Consider the following 27,309-nt stretch of genomic DNA (forward strand, 5'->3'; position numbering starts at 1 on the left):
TCACACGCTCCCACGATGGAAGCATATCGCTGGTACCCTGGCAGGTTGCCGTCACCAGACGAGGACAGCCACAACACCAGTGCACCCAGGCTGCGCCTGAAATCCCAGATCTGACACAGGAGCATCCGATCTGTGTGCAAATCAGCCTGTGTCAAACGCTCGAGCTTTGGGGAGTTTTTACATAATATTCTGCACAAGGCAGCTGCTGCTGCAGTAATTATTGGTAACAACAGGTATTGTAACAGTGCTCTAAACCACCTTAAGAGCATCCATGGGAGAGATTTTGCTCCTGTTTTAGTGCCAGCTAGCTGGCAACAGGGTGAATGTGTCTGCAGTTTTCAGTATCAGCCCATCCAGGCTGGTGCTGGTGTTCGCATCCTCCCCCCCAGCCCTCAACCCCCCCCATCGCGTGTCCTGCTGCCCAGACTGGCTCTCCTGCCTGTGCAGCTGCGTGGGCAACGGGCCCCTCAGGCTGGAAACCAGCACTTTCAGAAAAGGTTTGTTTCAGCTGATCCACGCGGGTTGCAATGAACACAGGTAATGGCACGAGGGGCATCGAAGCATGCAGAGTGATGGGGCTGAAGTCATCTGTTCTGGTAGCCGACCTGACGTGGATCCCTTGCTGTGATCACACACCTCGCATCCAGCAGTGATGCTGCAGAATCTGAGACCCAGAGCAGCACCCTCTGACCTGTCCTTTTGCCTGACCTGTGTTGGAAAAGCAGAACTCACCACCCAAACCTTCCCTCCCTTCTGGGGCCACTCTATTATATTCAGGAGCTTAATGACTAAGCCGTTAAGCTTCTCATTGCATGTGAAAAGTGAAAATAAATCTAATTTTGTACAAATATTTGTGTGATAGAAGAGAAACATCACTGAAGTCTGATTATCTGCTGTGTAGCCAGAGCACAGTGAAAAGCACAGGACAGACTCAACTTTTTGCAGAGATAGGGTCCAGGGGAGCTGAAAGAGCAACTCGGGTACCAGGTGGTGGCACTAAGCTGTCCCCAGCTGCAAGAGGGTGACATGGCAAGGAGCCGAGGGCAGTGGAAGAATGCTTCCCCAGGAAAGGCATCTCTGTTTGCCCAAAGTCTTTGTGTGGATCCCAACACTGACGGGCACCACCGAGCTTTTAGTGACCTGTGAGTAATCCCCGTCCTGTGTGTCTTCTGGTGGATGATGTTTAGCTGCTTTTATTCCTGCTCACTTCACTCATGCGGGAGCAAGGAATGTGGTGATAAAAAAACTGGAATGATTTCAGTGCTGGATAGTTTCCATTAATATATTTCTCATTATATAACGCTGCCATCACTACAAAATCTGCTAAAGTGCCTTTTAGGAAGGTGGAACATTTCTACGTAGCCATAATTAGGGAAGTGGTGGTGTGGAGCAGGCTGGGCTTTAATCAGATATTTTTTAATTGCACGGGATGTGCTTGCACTGTTGCATGGTATGGATTTCTTTGCCTTTACGTTTCAAGGCACCTCATAAATTAAACGGTTGGTTGATGTTGTCAAATGCATGCCATTAGCACTCTGGGCAGATAATCCCTTCGGTGGCCTCATCGAAGCCTATCACAGGGCCAGTCTCCAGATAACAGCCTGGAAGAAGAACAATGGTGCTCCAAGCCCCCAGGGACCTCTGCTCTTCAGTTCTGCACTTCAGAAGAGAAAAATTATCATTATCTGCGTGGCTCGAGCTCCCTTTGAAATGCGGTTATTTTTTACTCATACACTCCAAGTATTTTTTACATGATTATCAGTGGGAAATTTGAAACCTCCTTTGAAAAGAGGAAGATTTCCTGCATCCCTACTACTAAAGAAAATGGATGGATCAAGTAGTAAACTTCAATGACTTACTTGGCATTAAATAAGAAAGAGAATAATGAATTGGATTTTGTGTGCCTGTTTTTCCTCTGCAGGGAACAGTCAGGCTAATGGATTTTCATTGCCTTCTGCTTCTGTTCACCAGTCTAGGTGAATTCAAAACACTGCTGCACGTTTGTGCTCTTTCCATGCTCACTTGTCGCAACTTCAAGTATTTGGAGTTTAGCAAACATATTGGTTACCACCATCAGTGCCACCCCAACTGGTGAGGAAAACGTGCAGGTTAACCCCCTGTATCCAACGATGACTTGTGGCCTGCTGCGTGGACATCTGTGTTTTATGCTAGGTAGCTGCAAGTACACAATTCCTTACTTAGAGTGGACACTGGTTTCCTACTATTATGAGCTCTAGCTTCGATGTCCTTCAAGAGAGACATCATTTCCCCACTGGGTTCACCAAAAACTGGTTGGGTCTCTAAACCCCTCCTTAGTTTACAGGCTTTGCCGAGCGTGCCGTAGGGCTTTTTATTGGGGAAGGAAGGGAGGTGGTGTAGGAGGAAGCTATTACAAAGCTATATAACGTAAACAGCTTTCTCATGTAAACTCCAAGCTTGGCAAGGAAGAGGTTAAAGCTAGGGGGTAGCTGGGGGGTACTTATTAGGGCAAAGATATAAATAGAAAGTCGGGAAGCCTAGGGAGGGACACGGGGGAAGGGGAAACCATCAGTTGACCCTGGATGGGGTGGACTCCAGCAGCTTGCTGAGAGCCCCCGGCTGCTCTGCCCTCAGGTTTGGACCTGGGTCTTCCCTAAGGCATCACCCCACAGAGGGGGGATGCTCAGACAGAAACCCTGCATAACTGACCGGGAGTCGTGTTTGTTCAAAGCTGAACCTGAAAGGTGTTTGGGTCACCTGAAAACTTTCTGCAGAGCCAGAAATTGCTGCTGCTCCTGCCTGCCCTTTCCTGCCCCAAACCTTCGCTGGGTCCACCAGCGCCTGCCCAGAGCCAGGGAGCTGCTCCCTGCCCGCTCGGATGGCTGGAGCAGGATTTCCGTTTTCCTACCAGCCTTGGTGCCTCAGGCTTTTTAGTCTGTTTTCTGTCCAAATGGGAAACGCATAATGAGAAACTTTAAACAACTTATGGTACAAGGAAACTCGCTGGAGTAAAGTACAACATTATAATTTATTTCCAAGGAAATGATGCACTCTCCAAAAGCACTCCACTCAAGCGCTCCAGTTTAAAGTTGCAGGATAACCGCTGGCCATCTTTGGTGCTGTCTGCAGCCCTCATCTGGGTCTGCATGTGGTGCACAAGGAGGGCAGAAGGCTGCCAGGATCATCTCTGCTGCTGTCTGGTCTTGCCACCAGCAGCTGTTCATCACCAGGTTATTGCAGATCTTTGCATGCAATGAGATGCTCGATGTGGGTATAACTGCTGGTGAAGAGGCGCCAGGGAATGTTACATAAACTCCGTGCCAACGGATACATTAAGATATACACAAATGCTAGCAAGGGGGTTTCCTTAACGGTGTTTTAAACCACCCATAGCAGCTATGTGGACCAAGCTGACCAAGTGCTGAGCATGACCAAGCAAAGGACCACCTCCCCTATCCCCCAGGCTGTGAGTAAGATGAGTACCTGGGCACAGCCAAATGCCTGAGGCTCAGGGAGGGTCTGGCTGTTCGAGCTGCACTGACGGTGGGTTTGCTTGCACGGGTAGGTCTGGACAGTCTGGTGCTGGTGATGGAAAACCCAGGAGCCACCCAAGCCCTGGAGGAATTCTCTTGTTCTATTTCCAGCCCTGCTTTTTAAGATGAAAATGGCTTCAGATCAGATGCATTTCTGAAGCTTATCTGTGTGAATATTTGACTGCTTATCCAAACAGAACAAAAACCTTCAAACCTTCCGAGGTCCATCCATCAAGAGCTTTATCTCCCCGTGTCACCGTTCGGCTCCCGGCTGCTCCCGCGCACAGCCTCCCACCACCCAGGGCTCGGCTCTGCCCACCAGCTTCCCCTCTCCCCTCTCCGGACAGCTTCGCAGCATTACCCACAGCCACCTCCTTGGCTCCCTGCCACTTCAGCGATAGCTTCTGCATTGCATGCAGGAGTGGCAGGCCGGGGCTGCTGCTGCATGGTCTACAGCCAGCCAGCATCCTGATGGGCTGCGTTTGTGCCGCTGGATCGCAGCCCATCGTCTCCATCCCCCACATAGGTGGCCATCTGGGCTATGGCCACAGCCATGACCAGAGCAGAGCACACTGACTCTGCTTGGTCCCAAGAAAGGAAAACATTTGTCTTTTTTTTATGGGTTATTAATGAAGCCCAGATAAAGGAATGCAGTCTCCTTTATCTGAGGTTCAAAGACTGAAATACCCAAGAAGAATATTTCTGAGCCCCTCCCTGGTAAAAAGGAGGGTTTGTAAGAGGTCCCCTCAACCCCAGCTGTTGGGTAGGGGAGGAGGGGGTGTCAGCCCTTGTCACCTGACAGCCACCAGTCCCCTCTGGCAGAGGCATTCTCACCACTGCTGTCGGGCTGCCAGAGAACTCAGCATCCCTAAAAACCCAGGTGGCCTTTCCCCCTTGGTAGCTGAGCACGGCACCTGAGCCACTGGGAAGCAGCGGGATCATGGCAAGCACACAGGAGGGGCACCAGCATCATCAGCCCTGCGGACATTCTTGGCCAGATAAAACAGCTACATAGTTTACTCTTACGCCCAGTTTATACCGTGCATTATTCAGCCTTGTCAGAACAGCCTTTGCAGTGCGTTGTACTTGATATCAGGACCACAGGACATTCCTTGCTTTGAAGCTGAGCTGGCACAAGGAGTCGTCTGCAGTCCTGCTGTCCTGTCAAAGCCGTGGCCAAAAACAACAGGGTGAAGACTTTGGAAAGAGCCACCCATCCACAGCATAACTGAGTTAAAAATGGGGGCCTGGCTGGCTCAGGGCTTGAGAACAGCTGTTAAGCAGGTCGGAGGTTGAAATCCTGTGTGCAACGGCAGGGATCAGAGGGCTCTGCTGCTTGGTACTGCCTGGTCTCCACCCGGATCTAGACAAGCTTCAGCATCGGGGTGGCCTTCTCCAACGGGGACCGTTTTCCTATTGTCCTTTTCACAGGAGACTCTGACCTGTGAGCTGTCATTGCTCTCCTCCCTGTGGTTTTTCTTCTCTTTTGATAGTCAGAAGGGTAAAAGTAATTCCCATCTCATATATAACAATTAATTTGACTCAATAGCAAGAGGTTAAATGTACTTTTTATACTGTGTTGTATGGTAAACTCTTTATAAATATCATCACTTCTGGGTCATCTTCAGGGTTTAAAATAAAGCTTTAATTTAAACATCATTTTCCAGTGTTGACAGATATGATAAATACACTTTAGTTCCAATAAAACCTCATTTCGACAATGTTTTGCAAAAATCATTACAAGCTAAGGATTATTTCCCTGATTTTTCTGCTTTGTTTGTCTCCCTATTCCAGTGTTTAGTTTAATGTTACATTCCATCATTGAAAAAAACATCTGTGACCGCAGTAATTCATTCACCGAGGCCTCTGCTTAGGGGATGGGAGGATGCTTTTGAGAATGATGGAGAGGCTTATGTCATGGGGGCCTCGGTGCTGTTGCAGCACCTCTCTGCTCCATTAAGGGACACTGTGCCTTCCTTGCAGCTCTATGGGGGACTAAAAGTTGCCACGGCTGGGAGATGCCCTGCTTTGAAGGGGCTTAGGAGACCTGAGCTGTTGCAGCACAGTGGGAACGCAGGTGCTTGGTCCCAGCTGGAGCTCCCCGGCCCGTGACAGCACTGCTGCTGGGTGATGGCAACAGGGCGTTAGCATTGCTTCAGGGAATCACACCTTTGGGCAACGGTGGAGGACCAGAGGGGCCTGTTTCCAGGCTCCAGTGGCACATGAGGCTTCTTTTACACTCAGACTCCCCCTCTTAAATCATTCCCCCAGGGTGTGAAGGTGGTGGTCGCCTTCTCCCTTCCAGAGCATCCCTTCTCTCTTCCAAAGGCTCTTTTTCAGGCTTCCAGACCGGTGGCAGAACGAGCCCTCAGGGCACTGCTGCAAAGCCCATTGGCAACTTCATGGCAATTGACCTAGCCTTGGTACCCCAGGTGTTCCCAAAATCAAGCCAAGAGGGCACAGTGGGACAGATTTCACGTCTGGAAGGTGAGGTTAAAGAGAAGTCCTCCATCTACAGGAGGGTTGCATTCATGTTGCCTGAGCTAACCATCCAGCTGAGTCCCTCCAAAATTCCTCTGGACTTTCTCTGGTTTTCCTACTTTCCCATGTAAACAGAGGAAGACCTCTTTTTCTGCAATCAAACATTTTAATTTTGCAGTAAAACAGCTGTTACATCAGCTGCCATTGCATGGTGGATGCAGATGCAGCACAACAGAGCTCTTACATGTTGTGAGATGAGTGGGTCCGATCCTGTGCTTGAACCACAAAGGTACAAGGAGTGATGAGTAGGAAAACCAACTTGGTTTAAAGTGCTTTAAAGCTGCTGTCGTCTGTCTTCTGAGCTCTGCAGTTTACAGCCCATATTTCTCACACCGCCTCTCCGTTAGAGAGTCAAACAAGAGATGATGCTATTTGGAGAGCAAGCCTGTGTGCTGGAGACATGCAAACACTGACACTTCTGTCCACATGGACTGGTCTCCATCTGCAAGGAGCTTTCAGCTGCCATGCTGAAAATACCTGGGGAAAGGGCACGCAGAAGGGGAGAGAGGGGGGGTTCTTCTGGTGGGTTGCCATGTCACTCGGGCCGCTTTCATGGTGATACCTAGAGGATGTCATCCTGCACGGCCAGCTATGGTAATCCTTTCAGTGGGAACAGGTGCTGGAGTATAATCCTGCTGTTTTTCTTGGTTATGGTTCTCTTCAGTCACTAAGACTGAGCAAACAGGATTATCATAGCAGCGATTCAGGAGGTGAAGTTACCGGTGCTGTGTGTCGTGGCTCCATGGACATTTGTTTCCAAGGCAGATGCCAGCTTTGCTGAGCAGCCCATCCCAGCGAGGGCAATGGGTGAGCTGCTGGCCGGCCAGCTCCTGCAGCCCTGCCTCAGATCCGTGCTCTGTTCCCCAGGATGAAGGCTGGATCCCAGATGCAAAGCCCATCCTCTCTACAGCTCTCCTGGAAATATGCCTCCCCAGGCACCCCAGTTGCAGGTGGGATGGAAACTGCCAGCCGTGCAGCAGCCAGCGGCATCGCCCCAAAGCCTGGGCTGGTCCAAGGCACTGGGGGAGGACAAGGGGTGGCTGCTCTGGCTGGGCTGCCAGTTCTACTCTGCGGGGAAGGCTTGAGGCACTGCAGACCACCCCCCCACCCCACCCCATTCCTACCCCCTGGGGGTTTATGGTGAAGACTCCGGTGAAACTTCAGAGCAAGTCTGCCCCTGTGTAAGCTCATACCTCCAGCAGACTTTGATGTATCATCAGGCTTTGGTTTAAATCCCCAGAGTTCTGCACTCATCCATTCCCTCTCAGTCCTCCTCCACCGCTTTTAGAGACCAACCTTCACGCTGGAGACACTCCTTACTATGCACAGGCAGTGCCTCTCTGTTCCTATTTTACCACCTTTTGCTTCTGCTGATAACAAACCCTGACACCCCAGCAGTGCCCCGCAAGTCCCTTCTCCACCGGTGAAGGAGGACATGCCAGGTTTGTGGCACCAGCCTTTACTCAGTCTCAGTGCACAGACGTCTGCTCCCCTTTCCTGGTTTGCTTCAGGTCTTAGCTGGCACCACATTTCAGTAACAGCAAAGCAATCAAGCTTGGCTTCATGGTTTTGTGGCAGCCTTTGCTCAAAGCTGTTTTTATAAATAACAAACTGCAAAACAAGCATATGTGTACAGAGCTGAATACCAAGCTGCAGGAATGGGAACTAGAGATGTGCAACTCAGGAAGAGTTGTTAAAGCTCCAGCTTGTAGCCGTGCTGATAAGGCAGTTTCCAAGAAGTTGCCCAGCCCTTAAATTCTAGAAAATCTCTCTTCCCAGGTCAACAACCTTTTATGGACTGATTCCTAGTGTCACCCTACGAGTAAACATGGTCCAGGCAGGGCCTTCTGCAAATGATGCAAGAGAGAGGAGAACCTGTGTCGCTAAGATGGGCTCCAGAAACTTTCTGGCATAGAACACCAAAACAAACAGTGAAAAGCACATTTGGTAATTCTGGTAGTTTAGAAAAGCACAAGAAAATGTGCTTCAACTTCATTCTTCTTTGGCGAGGTCTCCTCCTTGTCTGAGAGGTGATGGAGGCAGCGTTAGGTGCCCTGCTGCAGCACTGCCAGGCTTGGGCACCCTCCAAGGTACTGCCTCTCCCTGGGGAGCGCTCCATCAGCCCCGGCAGCAGGGCTCTGCACCCAGGCTGCTCCAACACCAGCTGCCCCACAGCTCCACTCCCTGCTTTCAACCAGCCTTCGCTTCAGACATGAACAGAGGCTCTCCGGAGAGAAGGTTTTCCATAGCATCCCGCAGCTCCGTTAGCCATAAGGTTCAATGTGGCCATAGAGAGCACCAGCACAGGGCTGATCAGACTCAGAAGTTTGGCTCCCTCATTTCATGGGGACTTTTCAAAATACCTTATGCAGGTGTGGGAGTTGACACAACAGAGCATGCACCACGTTAAAGTCCGTCCAGCTTGTGTGTAAACACCGCTAGTCCCTTTTTAAAACTCTTAGGAGCTGTTTCATAAACGTGAACTATTTTGCTCGATTTCCCAGTGGTGTGGTGTCTCCTTAGCGGGCTGGAGGCGAAGGAGCTGCCCATGCGGACGGGGGCTGCAGCCATCCCGGGTCCCTGCCTGAGCGGGCAGCAGAGCCAGGCAGAGCCTACCACCTGCTGGGCCTTCCTCAGGGACTCCGTGCTCCCCACCTCTCCCCAGTGCCATTTGCTGATGGCACCGACCGCTTTCTGGGCAGCCATGGAAATGCCGTGTGCTGAGCATCGTGACACGAACACCACTCGCTAGCTCTTCATCAGTAACAGCTGCTGAGACGTGAGTAAGCCACGCAAACGGTGAGGATGCTCAATGCTTGGTAGCTTGGTGGGCTGACCTGTTTGCTGCCTGTTTGGGGTCTGAGGTGTGTTTTGCAGTGTCTGGGCATGCTCTCTTCCTTGCTGGCCCTACGGAACAGGGGCACCTTTCTGAGCTGAGACAAATTGACAGAATTTTGCTGAACTGAGGAACCTCACATTTCCCCATCAAAACTTAGTCCTACCAGAAAAAAATAAATAATTAGTCTTCCAACAGTCCTGAAGAAGAGGCAATAAAATTCATGCATACTGGATGGGCACACATCTGAATTTGTATGGGATCCCACAGTTGTATGGGGGGTCTTGAGGGTCTCCATGGGAACCACCCTTGCATGCTCAGGAGTCTTAATGGGAAGTGATGCTAGAGCACGACTCCAGCTCTGCTGTGCCATCGTGCACATTGGCAGCACTCCCAAGTCGGGTCCACCGGGCTCCTGCTTTTGTGAGGGTGCAGGACCTGGCCTCTGTAATCCAGGCAACCCAGGGTAATGTTCATCCCGCTCAAGGAGCTCAGCCAAATGAGTCCTGGAGCTCAGCCTGACTCCTAAAGCTTTGAGATTAAGGGACTTGGCACCTGCTTTGGAGGGGCAGACTTTGGGGACCGTGCAGGGCTGAACACTCACTGCTGCCAGGTTGTCCAGGGAGGCTCATGGTGCTGCAGCATGGGAATTTCTGGGGCAGAGACTCTGGTTTTGCACCAAGCACACTGAATGCCACCAGCGTAGTTTCCTGATCTAGGCTTTTGTTGGCTCACCTGCTCTACTGAGCTGCCCTGAGACTCAGCAGGTTGTGCTAGCTCGCACCTATAACAAGTCAGGCTTTGGCTGTCCAGTTAGCCAGGCTCCAGGAAGGTCACTGGAAGGACTCCAAGGGCCTCAAATAGGAGTTGACTCATGCCCCATGAGATCAAAACAATGTCTCTGCATATGAAAAAATATTATGGAAACTGTATCATTCATGCACAAAAGCCGCACTTCAAACTTTATCATAGAAAATACATAATATTGTAAATGGAAAGAAAAATTGCATGAGGCGTGGTGTGTGTTAAAATTGTTGGCATGTGAAAACGTCCCTTCCCATAAACACAGCCGGGGTCTGGTACACAAGTAGGCATCCAAAGCTTGAAAACTTGGACCTTTTCTTCACTACTTCAAAGCACTCATTTTCTGTAGCAGGAATTGATTTCTAGGCTTATCCCTTGTTTTGTCAAGAGTGACCCAGAGCAAATGCTTACGATGGAGTTACCAATTTGGGACGATGTGTGACGGGTATGCTTCAGGATCTCATAAACACAGCAGCAGCACAAGAGAGTGCTGCCTGGGGGCAGAGATGGGTGCTGAGAGCACCCCATGGGCAGGCTGCAGCACTTGGCTCGCTTAGGTCTTTTGTGGGAGGTTTGACTCTGTGGTCAAATCCTGCTTCACTGATGCTGGCCAGGATTTGACTGTGGTGCTCAGCAATGCAGAGTCCCTGCAATTCCCACAGCTGTCATCTGCGGCTTGATCGTATTCCAGCAATAGCTGATTACCACAGCCCAGGGAGCAGAATTCAGTGTATCACCTTGAGAAGAAGAGCAGAGGATGGCTTGGCATGCACAGCAAATGCAGCTCTTAGGGAAAAAATGAATTAATGTGGGTATTAACCAGCAATTTGTCAGACAGCCTCTAAAGCCAGCTTCTGATGCTGCGAAGTGTGCAGTGCAAAGTGAGGGATACTTGTGCATCTCCTCTGGTTTCTCCAAAGTTCTTTGGCACTGGGAGCAGGTGGACGCCACCGAGGCTGTTCAGCAAGTAGGAGAAGCTGTGATGGATGCTTCAGCTGCTGCGTACGGGTGGCTTTTCCCTCTGACCTGGGGCCATGTGGCAAACCGTAGCTCAGCTCTTCCTGCTGCACCGTGCTTCCCTCCTCAGGCAGAAGCATCAGGAGCTGGCTGCGTCTGTCTCCTCCTAGGCTGGACCCGAAACACCTGCCATTCATCACTCTGCCCTGCCTCGCTCCCACCACCCTGTGACACTTCTGTGGCAGAGGGGTCCCCCCACATGCCCTCCAGCAGCTGGGCCTGAATGCAAACATGTTCAAGCTTCAAGAGATACAGAGAGCCATGTGAAATAACCCACCTCCACCGTCTGTCCACTATTGCAACCATATCACCCCTATTTTTGCCCCAAACACATGCAGCTCAGGACAGCCAGACACCCTGTGCAAGCCCATCACTGATCCGCATGCCTACAGAGCACAAGAGCTGTGAGACGGCTGACAGGCTCTCAGGTTCTCATGCTCTCCTGCCCCAGTATTATGGGCTGGCTGTGGAACGTTAGCTAACTGGGCCATACTGGTGGAGCATGTTCTTCCAAGTGATGCCGGGAGACATACAGCCATGATGACTAAGCTCTTCTTACATTCCAATAATCCAACAAATAAATGTTTCTTGAATATAAGCTAGTGTTTTGTTTGCGGAAATGAGTGAACCATCAGCCTGGCTGCTTTTGTGTAGGGAGCAAAGCTTCACAAGGACCCACGGGGCACCAGGCACTCACACAAGCGCCTTGCTTGCCCACCCTCCCAGCTCGCCTCTCCTCCTTTGATGGGTTTGGAATGAGCTGTGGAGGTCTAACTGCGGAGAGTAATGATGTGTGAAAGCTCACTTTCATTTTTCACTCTACTTTTTTGGAAGGTGGAACATTTTACAGTTGACAGTACCATGCTAAAGCCATATGAGGCAAGCAACTATTTTTAACTAGACGGAAACTATCTGAGAGTCTACTGCTGAATTATTTTAAACAAAGAAATCATGGGATCCAAAAGCGATGCTAGGGGGAAAGGGGGTGGAAGGGCTTTTATCATGCACTTGTTCCAATAACTGTTCAACTACTTCAAGACAATGTTGATGACTCTCTGAAAGTGTCTGTGGTCTAGTAGTGGCTGCATTTTACAAAACGCTTCTGCTTTGAGAGAAAGGCAGGTGCTCGGGTTAGAGCAGCTTGAGAGGCTACCCATGCTCACTGATCCCCTTTGCACCCTGTACTGTGCTCTGGACCATGACAAATGGGAGAAGACACTTGAGCATCTCAGCACTGCCCTCCTCTGAGCCCCCATCACCCCGTATTAGCTGGGTGCAATATGCTGAACGCTTGTGGGACAACAGTGGGGGGTGAGAGGAGAAAGGGTCACCTCAGCCCTGGTTGGGATATCCTTCCACCTGACAGTGAAAAGCACCATTTCTCCCTCCTCTGTGCACACCAGCGCAGAGGTGGCACTTCAAGTAAGGCGAGTTTGCCGGTTGAAACAAGCCTTGTGGATAAACTGAGAAATTTTCTTTGCATTTCCTTTGTCTAACACCTCTCAGACTCGCAGCAGCACCGCTTCTCCCTGGAAACTGAGTCAGCACAAGGAAGGGGAGAACTAGAAAGTACACCTGAGTTACAGCTGCCTGACAGGCTGTGACCCAAACTGTGTCAGAAGCCTATCAGCCTGTTTGTGTGAATTAATGCACAGCCTATTTATACTCACGCAGAGCACAGGGGTGGTAAGTACGTGCATGGTGTTCAGCTTTGTTCTGAAGTCTGTAACTCCATTGCATGTGCAGCATTGGCCTCGGAGCTGAGCTGAGTCCATGCAGAAACATGGCATTGCTTGGGTGCACTGTGGTGCCAGAGCAAGAGCTGGAAGGAACGCTTCTGCATTCGACCCTCTCATGGTCTGCAAGGCTTTGTGGTCTGCAATGCTTTCCCATTTTGCAACGGGAAATTAAACTTCCTTCTCTGACCTACTTTGGTACTCGGTCACTAGCCTGTCTCCTCAGTATCATGGAAACCATGGTTGAGACACATGTCCTCAGCACCCTTTAGAGCAGCCTCTTGTCTGTGATTTAGCAGTTGGACCTGATAATCTTAAAGGTCTTTTCCAACATAAATGATTCTATTATTTCCCAAAAACTGCTGCACCGGGGTTCTTCTGCACTGAGAATAAAAGTCAAACCCTGTCCCAGGTTGGCACTGCAGCATGGCTGGGGCAGAGTGTGTGGAGATGACACCACGGCATCATGGAGAGGTCTTGTATCTGCTTGTCACACACCAAAACATAGTGTCTTACTTTGGGGAGATGGGAACATTCAAATGAACTTTACCAAGCCATCAATATCATCTACAGGAGGAGTGAGTGCACCTCAAGAGTAGTTTTAGCTGCCAACTTCGTGGCAGCCTTGAAGCTTGTTGGCCGTGGTAGGTAGGTTGCAGCTCTCTGGTGTCTCTGCTGCACTGCGTTTGCCTTCGCACACATTCTAAGTGTGAGCTACGAGACCAGGCAGGCTTTCTGGCTGCAAAGCAAGTTTAACCAAAGGAACTGGATACATCCCCTCTAAAAAGCTGCCAGGGTCAGCATCTGCAGCACGGGGAATGGAGCTCAGAATGAATGATCCTTGAACTCAATGTTTTTAAGAGCAATTGCAAAGCAAGGGGAATGTAGCGCAGCCCGCTGCAACCTCTGCCAGCCTCTGCACAAAACCCATGGTGCTGCAGAGCTCCAGCTCCATATCGGGTAGTTACAGATGTCACCATAGCTGTCATCTCCTGTTTTTTCTCTTACTGTGTGATGGAAAGAAGTGAGAAGCAAGGCTCGCGTTGCTACCCATGATGTTCAATGTGGTGCAAGCTGCTGAGCTCACACATGTGGTCTGCGGGGCCTTGGAAAGAGAAGACTTGTGTGTCCTGTAGGGTTTGGCTCCCACGTGGGATCTTCCATCCCTGGAGAGGGCCAGAACTGCCCTTCCAGACCCTTCTCTTCTCCCTTTGCCCATGGTTATCCCTGATCTCAGCCATCCACCCAGGGCGTGGTGGCGGGGAAGGGACAGGTCCCTGCTCAGCAGCGGCCGCCCAGCCGGGACACACTGCCGGGATGCTGTCGATGGGGACCACATGGGCATCCAGCGTGCTTACGCTTCCATGCCACACGTGGCTCATCCCTCCCCTGTGCCGGCGATCTGGAGTAATGGGGCCTGACACGTGTGTTTTTCCTGAACGCAAGGTCTTCAGACCAAATTAATTCTGCGATTTCCATCTGCTTCCTCCTGGGCATAGATGACAAAGACTTCCTGAAGCTAATGGCCAAGCTTGCTTGAAGCTGGAGCCTTAACATGAGTCTTTTGTTCTCGGGTGCCTTCTGCAGCTTGCTGGCTCTGGCGCCACTTCTCCCTTCTGGCCCGTGGGTGCCGAAGCTGCAGGCAGAGGCATTTTAGGGGGAAGAGGAGGGCAGGGCAGGGTGTGAAGCCACTTGCCTGTGGGTTTGCGCCTGCCTGGAGGCTCACACCGAAAGGCCTTTGCCGAGGGCCTCCCTGTCGTGCTGGTGCCCGGGAGCGGGGGCGGGCAGTGCTGCGGGTCTGCCCAGGCCCACACAAACAGCCCCGCCGAGCCGGTGGCTGCGCCCCGAGCCCCCAGCCAAGGCTGAGGCCGCCACCACCCAGGCCCTCCCGAGGCCATGGCAGCTGAGGGCTGTGCTTAACGACGCCAGACGGCCTCTCCTTCCCAACGCGAGGGCGTGCTTGCTGGGTAGGGTGTCTGTGTTTGGGCCCTGGCAGCGCTGCATCCCGTAGGTCCGCTTTGCGTTAAGAGGAACTGAGATTTTGATGGGAACATCTTGTGTGGCGCGTGCATTTCCTCTCTCCCGCCTATCAGGGGTTGCATCGTGTTGCTTATATTAAAGTCCACAATGCAGATGAATTTGTGAAGTGTGAATAATAAATGCTGCTTATCAGTAGAGACCCCTGAAGCACATCCCGTTAATAAAGCATATTGGATGATTAAAATGCCTTTTACCCTCTGATCAAGACATTTTTGTTCACTGCTTTTTAGCACAATACAGTGTTAGGTCTGAGCCAGCCCGTTTATATGTTGGTGTGGATCTACGTTTGCATTTTCTCATGTCTAGTTCTATAACCTGACTGCATTGCTAGTGTAAGTAGTGCTGGCCCCACAAAATTTTCGTAGCTGATAAAAGGCACGGAGCAGAAGTCTAGGGAACATACCCCACAGCTGTCTGCCACCTGCAGTGCAACCACCAGTACTTACCTTACAGGTAGGACCTCTCTCGATCGGAGATCTCAAAGCCCTTGGTGAAGCGTGTTCCTTTGTTCTTTTAAAAAATATTAATCACGTCTTTATCCAGCTTTTTGTCTGAGGAAGATGCAGTGTCCTGATGCTGAACTGCCACTTTCTTGGCTTGCCACACTCACCAGTCTGCTGTAGTGGGTTTTTTAGGTGTGGCGGATTTAAAACTAATTAGTTTAAAAGGTACAAACCTGAGTGTGCAGTCTGCATGCTTATTGCAGTATCGCCCCTCAGGGACAGGCCTGGCTGGTGCTTTCGGTAAGATCAAGTCCATCTTTACAACACTGGTTTTACCCGTGTCTGCTTTTGTGTCCTTCCCTTGCCTGCCAGCTGTGAGGTCTACACCCCTGTTACACAAGTGAATGTTGTCGGTGTTTTCCTTCTTGATTGTTCTGTGTGTAATTTAGATTCACTAGCAGCATTTAGATTATGTCATTGCATTATTTTAATGGTGTTTTTCTTGGCTGCAGATTTGATTTTCTTGGCACTGCAGTTAGGGCATCTTTGAGACATGTACACTTGCTAGCTGCACACTCGGTTTCCTCTTCTGTGCACCTTGCGCTCGCCTCTGCAAATCCAAACTGGAAAGTACTTAGTTTGCAATTCTTTCCTTGCTTGTTTGCGACAGCTAATGCAATTTCTCTGCTCCTTTAATTTTCACACATCACTAGTTATCTTGCATGAAAACTGTCCTTATACAACATGAAAACTTTAAAGCGTTTTTGATAGCAGTGCCTAGAAGATCCTGGCAAGGATCAGGAAGAATTTGTGCTGGTTCTGCACAAGCAAAACCCAGTGCTGCTGGTTCCCAAGAGCTTCTGCTCTAACGTTCACATGGGACAACAGAGGGATATGGACAGGAAAATGGGAGCATCGGGAAATGATGATGCAGCATTACCCAGGATGACAGACCTACGTGCTTGGCACTAACCATTTTCAGATTTTTAAGAGCCGTACAACAGGATTTCGAAGGAACTGTGAAGAATAGCTAGGGACTTCTGAGTATTTTTCATGACTGCATCCCCAGCTCTACCGTCACATTTGTTTGTCCTTCTCTGGATGCACACCGTGCCAATAGAATGGATTTAGGATTGTATTTTTCCCCGAGCCATTTAGCAAAGCCCATTCCTTACTCCTGGCAGTTCTGCCTTCAAGGTGTCTTCAGCTTCCCACAACAGTAATGCAGGGCTCTTGGTGGATTCATTCAAATCCTCACATTTTTCATCCCCAATACTCTTATGACACAATTTTCCCTTTCTTGTAAGAGCTGACAGACAAATCACACGTATAGTTTGTCAGTACAGATCTGTGTTTTCTTATGTTACCAATTATACTTCTTGCCTATGTTTTTTGTAAAACAAAAAACAATCACCCCCCAACAACAATCTTTTCTTCCTCTAAACCTATCAGAAATCCTATAAAGGCCTTGAGTTAGAACCTACATCTTCCTTTTCTCTCCCCCTGCCCATATATTGCTATTTCTGTGCTCTCTGTCCCGGTGCTCCCGGCTCCCAGCTGCCTTGGCTGCAGCACCCAGCCCCAGCAAGCCCAGTGCCGGCTCCCAGGACGGCCTCCTATGTCGAGGGTGAATGTGGTACATGCCGTCCTTCCCACCACGCAGAGCAAATTTGCCGAACTCTTGGCCACCAGGAACTAGCAGCAAGCTAGAAACACCAGCAGCGTGCTGCCCTCATGACTGCTTGTCCTAAGGGAAGGAGAAAAACTGGCCCAGCCATCGCTCGGTGAGGAAGTGTTACTGGAAGCACAAGGGGATGCTCCCTGCTCTGCCATCGTGTCTTGCTCCTTGGTGGAAACATAGGGTGAGCAATTATGAAGCTGAGTGAGGTCTGGCAGGGGCTGGGGTCCCTGGCTCCTCCACAGGCAGCAAAGTCCCAGGAGCACGGAGAAGAAAGAGGGGAAGGGAAAACCGATGGGACTGGGAGCCGACACACAGCCCAGCACAGGCAGACACTTCCCAAAAGGAACCTCCAAAGCAGATAGGATTGTGCAAGCTATTTTTGTGCCACATTTCCAAAGAGAGCCAGACTTTGCTGTTTCTTTTTCACATATATCCATTCAAAAGTGCATGTTTTGGGTGCCGTGGGGTTGAACAAGGAGAAGTTAAGATCATGCTGCCAGCTGCACTCCAGATCTGGGCTTGCAGTGCCCCAGGTTCATTCTGCAGAGAGGAGAGGCTGTGACACTCCAAAAGCAAGGTGGTGTTTGCTCTTGCTGCCAGGATGGCCTTTCTTTAAAAAAAAAGTGAAAGGCTTATCACAGGGCCTGCTCCACATTCCTGGCAGCACAAACTCAGTTGTCTGGTTGCCTTCATGGCCTCAGGTAACAAAGCCAGGTCTGGTCTCTCTCCAGGGAAGACTGGCTCCTTTTCCAGTCCTGCCTTGACTGCTCTGGCTGACTTTGTCCCTGCTCGAAGGTTTGTCCTAGCTGAGCTGGCAGGTTGGTATGAACAGGAGCTCCTTCAACGTCCCTGTGCTTTGCATGTATCAGGTTCCTGGTCTTTCAGGCCAGAAGACTGAAAAATCGAAAGAACCATCTCATGTTGGAAAATACTTGCATTTTTCATCTTAGTATATCCTGGACTTGTGCAAAGCACGTGACACTGTCCTGCGCAACATCCTTGTCTCTAAACTGGAGAGACATGGATTTGACCGGAGGACCACTCGGTGGGTCAGGAAATGGCTGGATGGTCACACTCAAAGAGGTGTGGGCAACGGCTTGATGTCCAAGTGGAGACCAGTGACAAGTGGCATTCCTCAGGGGTCTGTACTGGGATCAGTGCTGTGCAACATCTTTATCAGCAACACGGACACTGGGATCAAGTGCACCCTCAGCAAGTTTTCAACTGAGTGGTACAGTTGACCCGCTGGAGGGAAGGGAGGCCATCCAGAGGGACCTTGACAGGCTTGAGGGGTGGGCCTGTTCGCACCGCATGAAGTTCAACAAGGCCAAGTGCAAGGTCCTGCACCTGGGTCGGGGCAATGCCAAGCACAGAGACAGGCTGGGTGGAGAATGGATCGAGAGCAGCCCTGAGGAGAAGGATTTGGGGGTTCTGGTAGACAAGAAGCTCAACGTGACCCAGCAATGTGCGCTCACAGCCCAGAGCCATCCATGCCCCGGGATACATCATCATCAGCGTGCCCAGCACGAGGGAGGTAATTCTGCCCCTTTACTCAGCTCTCATGAGACCCCACCTGGATGGAGTACTGCGTTCATCTCTGGGGTCCCAACATAAGAGGGACATGGACCTGTTGGAGCAAGTCCAGAGGAGGCCACAAAGATGACCAGAGGGCTGGAGCTCCTCTCCTATGAAGACGGGCTGGGAGAGTTGGGGTTGTTCAGCCTGGAGAAGGAAGCCTTACAGCAGCCTCACAGTACCTAAAGGAGATCTACAGGAAAGCTGGAGAGAGACTTTACAAGGGCATGTAGTGATAGGGCAGGGTGGAATGGGTTTAGACTGAGAGAGGGTAGGTTTAGGTTAGATATTAGGAAGAAATTCTTTACTGTGCGGGTGATGAGGCACTGGAACAGGCTGCCCAGACCAGGTGTGGGTGCCCCATCCCTGGCAGTGTTCAAGGCCAGGTTGGACGGGGCTTGGAGCAACCTGGTCTAGTGGCAGGTGTCCCTGCCCGTGGCAGGGGTCTGGAACTAGATGATCTTAAAGGTCCCTTCCAACCCAACCCATTCCATGATATGAGGGATCAGGATCCCAGCTGACCTTCCCTGCAGCCATGTCCGAGATGGGCTCCTTGCTGGTCACAAGGCACCTGCACAGAGGGTGGTGCCTGGCTGGGAGCTGCCCCTCCGTGCCCCCCTCCAGCACGGTGGGAACAGGGTGCCAGCACAGGAGCCTGCAAGGCTGCTCTGAGTCACTTTTTGGAAGGGCCTCGTTTCCTTGCTCCAAGGCTGTTTTCTTGGCAGAAGCTTCCCCAGCAGTCAGCAGTAAACTCGCTGCTTTGGTTGGTTGGCTTGTTTTTTTCCCAGTGTTTGCTCTGATACACAACTAATTAAACATAAATGCCTCCATTTATTGCTCTCTAGAGGAGCCCTGCTGGCTTGCATGCCCCAGCCTTTGGGGACATCTCTATTGTTTCAGCTACTGCCAAAGCCAAGGAAAGCTACATCACACTCTCCTCCAGTGCGACGGGGGGGAGCTCACCCGCCACCGTGCCTTGGCATGGCTTACAGCTGCCAAAACATTGCCTCTAACGAGGGACACGTGGCAGTGGATTTGGCATTACAAGGTGACCACTACCAGCAAGGTCTGGGCTCTGTCACCAACCCAAGCAAGGTCGAATCAGTTTGAAATAGTTGACTGGTCTTTCACCGTCAACAAGCAGCCTTGGTAGATTGCAAGGCAAGTCCGAGGGAGGGAAATGGTTTGACGTAATTCAGGCAACAAAAAAATGTAATCTGCAAGCCTCGTGCTACGGGCTTACTGCCAATCTGTCACATCTCTTTTCCAAGGGCTTCACCCGCCTGAGGAGCGAAGGGAACTTGGTCCAGCCCCTGTTTTGTCAGGTCCTGGTTTAGAGGTGCTCCTGCCTTTCTGAAGTGCCAGGGTGGCAGTCATCCCCGGCCGCCAGCCTGTCTGGATGCATTTGGTATCAGGGTTGCATGGCCCAAGAAAAACCATGCGGGTTTCAAAGCGTGGCATCTGGGGCCACGGGTACCCAGACCGATGGCTGCTTGCTCCACCAGACTGGGTCACAAAGCAGAGGCTTCCCCCCCCCCCCCCCCCCAAGTCCTCACTGATGGAAGACGCCTGCTTGGCTCCAGCTGGATCTTTCTAGAGCCCAGAAATATGTGATCAAAGCCAAGCGAAACAAGGGGTTGTGGATGCTGGGGCAGGGTTTACCTGGAGCTGTGCGGGTGTTTCACTGCCAGCCGTCCTGCCTCGCTCAAGGAGCTCTGTCCCTACAGCGTGGAGGACGTGGGAGTCGTGCATCGCCCTCCGACACGTGGCAGGTCACAGTGCCGCATTGCCGGGGAAAACACGTACTCCTTGCTTTGCCTCGAAAGGCTGAGCAGTGACCTGCAGCGCGTCGGGAGCCGCCTGAACAGCTGAATAACCGCACAGCTTGGAAGCAGGTGGACAGCAGTGGGCAGTAACATCACCCCTGGGACAGTCCTGCCTCCGCCTCCACCACAGTGCGGTCCTGTCCCCACCAGCCATCCCCACCAGTCTGGCTGAGCCCGAGGGCCAGATCAGACACACGGCAAAGGGAAGGAGCATCGCGAGCCCGGCTGGCAGCAGCCTGTGTCACTCCTGATGTTAAGCCTGTGACAAGCCGTCAGCAGCTTGTTCCGATTCCTCATGTCACCTTCCAGGCTGAAGATCAGTTCCCCAGAAGGATGAAGCCCTTAAACATTTTCCAGAGTCCGTCTAATCAATATTTCCCTGATAATCTAATTACTAAGGTGAAGCCAGACCAGCTGTTAGTACAAGCCACTTGCAGCATTAACAGGTCACAGCTCTGAGCCCAAGTTCAGTGTTTTTCCACCTCTTTGACTTGCCAAAGTTTCCAGGGAATTCGCAGACCCATGGAACAGGTTTAGGGTGACCGGTGCTAGGCTTATTTTTTTCAGCCTGTAACTTGGCCATATACTGCCTTTACCCACAGTGCTGATATAAGGGATTCTCATCTTCTTCCTCTCCCCCCTGCCAGGCACTGACTGAAGTTAAAATAATCTCAGATCTAACCATTTTTGGAGTATTTTTAACCAGCTCCTCACAAACCCTTCTGCCTGGCTGCAGACCACAGCTTGAAAAAACATTGCCCTGAATTTGTACTTGCTTGAAGCCACCTCCGTCTTCAAAGGCAGCACCAGTTCCTGAAGAACTCCAAGTTGGATGGCCCAGGGCAGCATTTAAAGGCTCATCAGGCACTCCGAAGGGAACAGCCGTGCCTGCTAGGCTCTGCTCACCTACTTTGTGTCAAACACCAGCGTTTTGGTTAAGCTCACAGGCTTCTTCGTGCTTTCATCTGCTGCTTTTCCTTATTCCACACACATGGGATTATTTGTAAATAGACATTTCTTAAGAAGCCCACAGGCATTCAGACCAGAATGGATTCAGCCTTTTAGTCAGCAAGGTGCTTCACTTGAGGCATTAGAACAGCCCCCCTGAGATCAGTGTGCAGCTGAACGTGGTGAAAAGCCCTTTAAAACCTGAAGGCCGGAGGATTTCTTGACTACAGGGAAACCACCAGAGCAGAACAGCAACAAACACCGCTAACAGCATATTTATACACATTAGATAGGAACAACTAGTTCAGCAGCACTCTTCTACTGCGACAGTTACATTTATGCATGCAAAAATCTTGCAAAATCTGGCACAGACCCACTGTGTTTTAATGCAAAAGAGCCTAAAACCAACTGCAACAACAAACCCCCAACCATACCTCTATTAAAATATCCTTAAAATAGAGCGGGGAGGGAGAGGAAACCAGCAGCTCTGGTTTGCTCTTTTGCAGTCAGCTCATCAACTAAACTGCTGGCATCGGGTTGTATATTTATTACCCAATAGCTGCAGTATCAGCCTGCCTTCAGGACTGAACACGTAACACTAACGCGCCGTGAGAACCCTTCTGCTGTACACGCAGTCGTGCTGTCAGCCTGAAATACAGACTGATCCGTAAAAAAACTGGGGTGAGAAGTCATTTGCTCAACAGGTAATTGCAACTACCACCACAGCCAAAATTAGTATTTGAGGAAGTGCAGTTTCAGGCTGTTGTTTCCAAACAGCAGTGCTAAGCATCAGGGAGCACAAATCAGTCTTGATTTTCGGTTACGTTATCACCAAGAGCTGTATCTGCTATCAGTGAAAAAGGCTGGAAGAAAAGTGTTGAACTACCAAACAATTCCAGCCAAGGCTCGCACAGGTAACAGGAACCAGAAAACTTGCTGGGCGCCCTCACCCTGAGTTTGTAAAGCTAGTAGTCATTTGCCATTAAATTTCAACAGAAAATACGACACCTCCTTCTCTCACTTACAGTACTCTGGGAGACACTAGAATAAACTTGATAAATTATGCCCTTCACGGTATTCCTTTTTCTGCCTCCGTACAATCAGCTCACAAGGGCAGGACAACCCATACAAATTTGATTCCCAGCCACAATGAACAGCCAGTAACCTGACAGCATCACTTATTTTTTTTAAACAATACTATCATGGCTAAAAATCAAACTACATTAGATCTCTGCAAGGGAATAAACAAACCGGAGCAGCAGCGTCCCAAACGTGGAGCTGTGGCCAAGGGAACCAGCCCTTGCTACAAGGGAGCGTGGGACTGTCAAATTCACGTAACACAAGGGGAAAAAGAAGACTCCAGCATCAAGGCCGCTTACCGGGAACAGCGGCAGCTCACAGTAGTACTTGGTAGCAGCACCCCCATCGCCCATCTTTACGAATGGGAAGTCTCCCCCCAGTTTCCAGGAGATGAAGTACAGTACGAGAGGTGCGCAGCCCTGTTTTCCCTGGTTTTGCTGTTCACCCCGAGTGGCGGTACAGAGGTACGGGGCACTGCCACCTCCTCTTCAGACAGCGCAACAGAACAGCTCGGGCTGGCAGCAAGCACTGCCCAGCCAAGCTGCGGGTAGGAACAGGGCCTCCAAGGGCAGATCATTGCTACAGTTACATCTGCGTGAGGGGAAACACCAAGGGGCTTTTACGGCGCCCTCCCAGCATCCCGACTGGCAAGAACAGTTTGCTGGCAATGAAGCTGCTTTTAGCCCAGAGTACTGGCTTACAAGCACCTTGAGTTAGTTTCCACACTGTGACAAGAGGCGGCTCCCACTGCACTCGCCAAAGATGACCACTCAACACGCGGCACCCTGCTGCCACCACCACAGGCCTTCACCGAGGGCTGTCAGCACAATCCAGAGTCAGGCAGCACTAACCAAGCAACGGTACAAACCACAGACTCCAACCAGGCTTCCATACATTTGTATGTTTATTATTTCAAAGTACAATATATACATAAGGTATAGTTATATCTTCAAAAACTTTATACAGAAACAGGTATCTACAAAATTAAATCAATAGACATTCTGTGTATATTCAGACAACATACATAGATCGGAAGATTCAACATAGTTGCAGTTAGAACAAAAAAATGGGAAGGAAACCCCCATCCACCTTGGAAGAGCTCAGGATACCACCCAGCTCACCCTGCAACGCAGCCGACTGCCCTCCGACAGGTTTCAGGTCGTTGCGGAGACCTGGTAAATCTGATTGAGACCTGGTAAATCTGATTGAGACCTGGTAAATCTGATTGAGACCTGGTAAATCTGATTGAGACCTGGTAAATCTGATTGAGACCTGGTAAATCTGATTTCCAGTGCCACCTACTGCTGACAGTCACCACTGCAGCTGTGTCCCTTGGGCAGCAGGTGACAGCCCATCCCGACCGGCCTTGTTCTCTGAACCCCTTCCTAGAGCCGGGTCTCTACAGCACGCAGGAACTCAGCGTTACACTCGATTCAGTGGGAGCCAGAGATCTGATTTCTTTTAATTTTTCGAGTTATGAACCAAAATATTGTCACGAAAAATATTTCCAGAGAGTGACTTCAGGTTTCTTAGCTGGAGATAACTGCAGGTGTTGCCAGCAACAAGTGAAATGATGAGAACATACCTAGGGAACAAATCAGTCTCCAGTGTTTTCTGGAGACTAGAATTGAAAATATTGCACAAGTCCATGTGGCAGAAAGCCAGTAATTTCTATAGCATAAAATGGCATTCTTCATTTCAGAGGGTCTGGCTTCAGACAATGACAGTGCTGGATTTTACGGAGGGTGGAAAAGCATAGACAGTTCTCCTGCAGGGCCTCTAACAACATCTGGACGCGATGTTTGAATTAAGAGAGCACCCTGAGTATTTAAGAAACAGATGTTTAAGCCTGTAGGACACAACCAACTACAAGCTTGGAATTTTCCAAAGCAGCCTGTGGCAATTACATGTCTAATGGACGCTGAATTTCAATGACAGGTACGTAGCTAACTGCTCCAGGCTGCCTTCAAAATTAGTTTATCAGTTTATCTCTACAGTTCAGTTTATCTGAGGTCAGTTTTCAATCACGGGTTCATAATATAAAGTTTCCAAAACAAGGGTAAGTGAAATGTGATTGCTATGCAAGCCTCACACCCACCCTGCACCCGCTGGTGCTCACCCGTGTGAGCCACCCCACAGCAATACACCTTCTCACAGGAAGCGTTCTTACATGCACCAACATTGTAACACTCCTGACAATCTACTCCACGGAAACAACAGACAGGTGGACTGTCAACAACATTTTTACACCTAATACACCACCGCCTCTCAGAAACGAGCAACTTTGTTAAGCAAAGTTGCTGGCTGACCCTGTCACATATTCATCGCATTCTGGGCTTACCAGATAGCGTGTCATTTGCCAACGCACAAGCTAGAATGAAATTTCCATCTCGAATAGGTATGTTTAAAATAATGCCTACAGAAAATTACTTTGGTCCATGAAAATACCGTGCACAAAAAATAATGTGATATTTTGGCTGCTTTGTGTGTCTCCATAACCAAGACCAAAAAAAAAAAAAAAAAGTGTGAGAAGTTACTAGTGCTACAGAGAGAAAGCAGCATTTCCAGCAGGGCTGGGAGACAGCTAACTGGGTTTCTCAAGTAACTTAAAAGGAGAAACAACCATGCCAAAAAGAAATAAGAATTTTCACAATGTCATTGCACTTATTCCATCTGCATCACACCTCCCCTTCATCCACATTGTACACCTGGAGAACATACATTAAATGATTACAATATTAACATAGTATCTAAAATACTGGAGTTATTCAGCTGAATGCTTGAAAATATCCAGATCTTGAAAACACAAATGTACAAGAGCTAAGCTATGTTTCGACATGCAAATTGTTCTAAATACTTCCTTTCAGCAGAAGGCCTAGTTCAGTCACGAACAACTGCCCGTTCACTTCCTGGAAGGTGGTGACAAATCTGTTTCAGCAGAGCCAGGTATTTTCCTCTTCACATCACTTACACAACAGTAAAGCAGAGGTAGTCTCATGACTGGACTGGTCCAAATTCCCTAACACTTCAGATAACCATTGCTCTCAGGAATTAGAAAAATATATGTATAAAACCCCACCCAGAGTAAAGGCTCACAGTATCTACAATGCTCAGTCAGGTTTTAAACAATTTGTTTTTTCCCCCCCTTCCTAAAGAAATATTTTGACACTGAAGGGACCTGCCTCTTGAAGCTCTCTGGACCACAAACCAGGGCTTGATCCCACAAGGACTTTCAGAGATGCCCATCTCTAAAGTAAAAAGGAAGTCTTACTGTCTTGAATCAAACTACTCAAACCAAATCAGGCTCTTTTGCTCAATTTGGTTCATTACAAAGCTCAAGTGACCCAGCGGCCTCTGAAAAATGGAGTGTACACCCTTAAGTCACCTATATGCTTTGATGAATTATCCTCCTGTGTGCTGCTGGATTCAGGCCCCTTGCTTTGTGTATGATGCAAATGGTGCCTGCAGGAAGACAGATTACCTGTCCCCCTCCCTCTCCTCCCCCCAGGTATACTTTCTAATTAAAATAGCTAAAGCATTGCTATCATAATTGTACACTGAATCTTTTTTCATGATAATAGGAATTTCAAGTGTTTAATAAAACCCCCAAGTATGTATTTACATTGTGATCTGGTCAATTAATTTTGGTCAAAAGGCAGTAAATACAGAAATTTATGCATTTACTGCTGGAATAGAGATTTCAGATCCTGTAAATTACTTATCCTAGAATTAAGTGTGAAGATGACATTGTGACTAACCAGTATCTTGTCACCTTGATCCTCTTCCTCCATTACCCTCTCAGCCACTGAAAGACTAACAGTTCTCAGTTCATGTCATTTTGACCAACTAATTCTTCAGTTAAATTAAGGAGTCACACAGATTTCTGTGCCACTTTCACAGTCCAACCAATAGATTAAAATCCCATTTAGATGCATTTCCCATTTTTTACCATTACTTTCACTGGCTAATCTAGAGACAGTTAATGAAAAAAATTTAGTTAGCTTCCATTTGTCTTTGCAAACAGATGCAGTCATGATGTCTACCTGTACATACATTAACAACAGGCAGTTAAAACTCCTACTTTTTAAATGCTGTGAAGTTACGCAGAAGGCCAAAGAACTTTATTAAACAATTATCTGATATCACACTTCTTTAGATCCATATACCTAAAGATCAAGGGTTTACAAGATTTGTTGAATTGACATTTGTTTGAAGTACACATACTCAACAATTGACTCAGAGAGCTTCTTAATCTCTTAGTTTTACTGTTTCACTTCTTTTGAATAAAGAAACTGACCAGTTGAATGTTAATCCAAACAGAAAATACACAGTATCATGGCCACCACTTTAAAATCAAAATTTCGTGACAAAGCATTTTCCATGCATGTGTCAAAAATGCTTAATCAACCTAAAGATCAGAAATAATATGCAAGAAAGGATGTCTGAAAGGCCTTAAAGCTCAGTAACACTGGATATGTTCAACAGCAACTAAAATATAATTTATTGATTTTTTCAAGCTCCATCGTTAAGAGACTGATTAATTACACAGTGCAGAAATTGAAATCTCACTGCAACTCACTTAAAACAGTATGCATTGCAAACCATCTGTATGTCATTTCAAATAAAAGTTTTAGATAAATGTACTATGTAGCAGAATTCAGCAACACCTCAGGCTGGTATTGGGTAGACAGAACCACGCTGATGCCAAACCCTGTAGATCTCTCAAACGAGTAAGCCTGTATGGTTACGGGCTGTATTTGCAAAATACCAGATGCTTGTGCTGGCAGGCAATCAAATTTCAGGAAAAATGTAAAAAACATTGGTCTGTAGCACCTGCCTTTTCTGCATCTTCACGTTGGTTATTCCATAAAAGTTTGTTACGACTGCTTTATTCTCTGTTCCAGTTCATGCTTGTGTTTAATAAGCCGTTCTATTTCTGTTCCTAGAGTTTGAAGGTTTTCCTTTGGGGGGGAAGAAGTATAGGGTAAGTTATACAGGGAAAATGAGTCAATCAGCACAAAATACATGAATACGTTAGAATAACTGTTTATGTCAGCAGGTTGATACTTTCAAGTATCCAGAACAAGTGCAAATGATTAGACAGAGCTGAAGAAAACCAAGCTCATTTAAATAAAGGATGTAAAGCTCTAAACAAGTCTTTTTTTTTTGCAGTTACTAATATTCTACAGGCTGTCTAGAAAGTATAATGTTCAAGGGGAATGATAATTACAGGAAGAGAGCTCCAACTTCTGCAGGACACCGCAGTCCAG

At 49.0% G+C, this 27,309-nt stretch overlaps 1 protein-coding gene across 12 annotated transcripts in view; it reads right to left on the minus strand.

The window, feature by feature from the left end:
• Positions 1–2,988: 2,988 nt before the first annotated feature.
• CCDC186 (coiled-coil domain containing 186) overlaps positions 2,989–27,309 on the minus strand; it is a 59,232-nt gene continuing 34,911 nt past the window's right edge. For 4 of the 12 annotated variants that reach the window (XM_080403352.1, XM_080403355.1, XM_080403360.1 and 1 more), the window contains 3 exons: positions 7,247–27,000; positions 3,463–3,625; positions 2,989–3,259 (listed from right to left, as the gene is read on the minus strand). In XM_080403352.1, the coding sequence (XP_080259478.1) occupies positions 26,917–27,000 (84 nt within the window). In that variant the 3' untranslated portion in view covers positions 2,989–3,259; positions 3,463–3,625; positions 7,247–26,916. Of the gene's footprint in view, positions 3,260–3,462; positions 3,629–4,551; positions 4,674–7,246; positions 27,001–27,309 lie in introns of all 12 variants that reach the window. The other 8 variants (XM_080403354.1, XM_080403363.1, XM_080403353.1 and 5 more) reach the window with 8 other exon arrangements.

The sequence above is a fragment of the Falco punctatus genome (assembly GCF_963210335.1).
Source record: "Falco punctatus genome assembly, chromosome: 9".
In the NCBI taxonomy this organism is placed as follows: Eukaryota; Metazoa; Chordata; class Aves; order Falconiformes; family Falconidae; genus Falco; species Falco punctatus.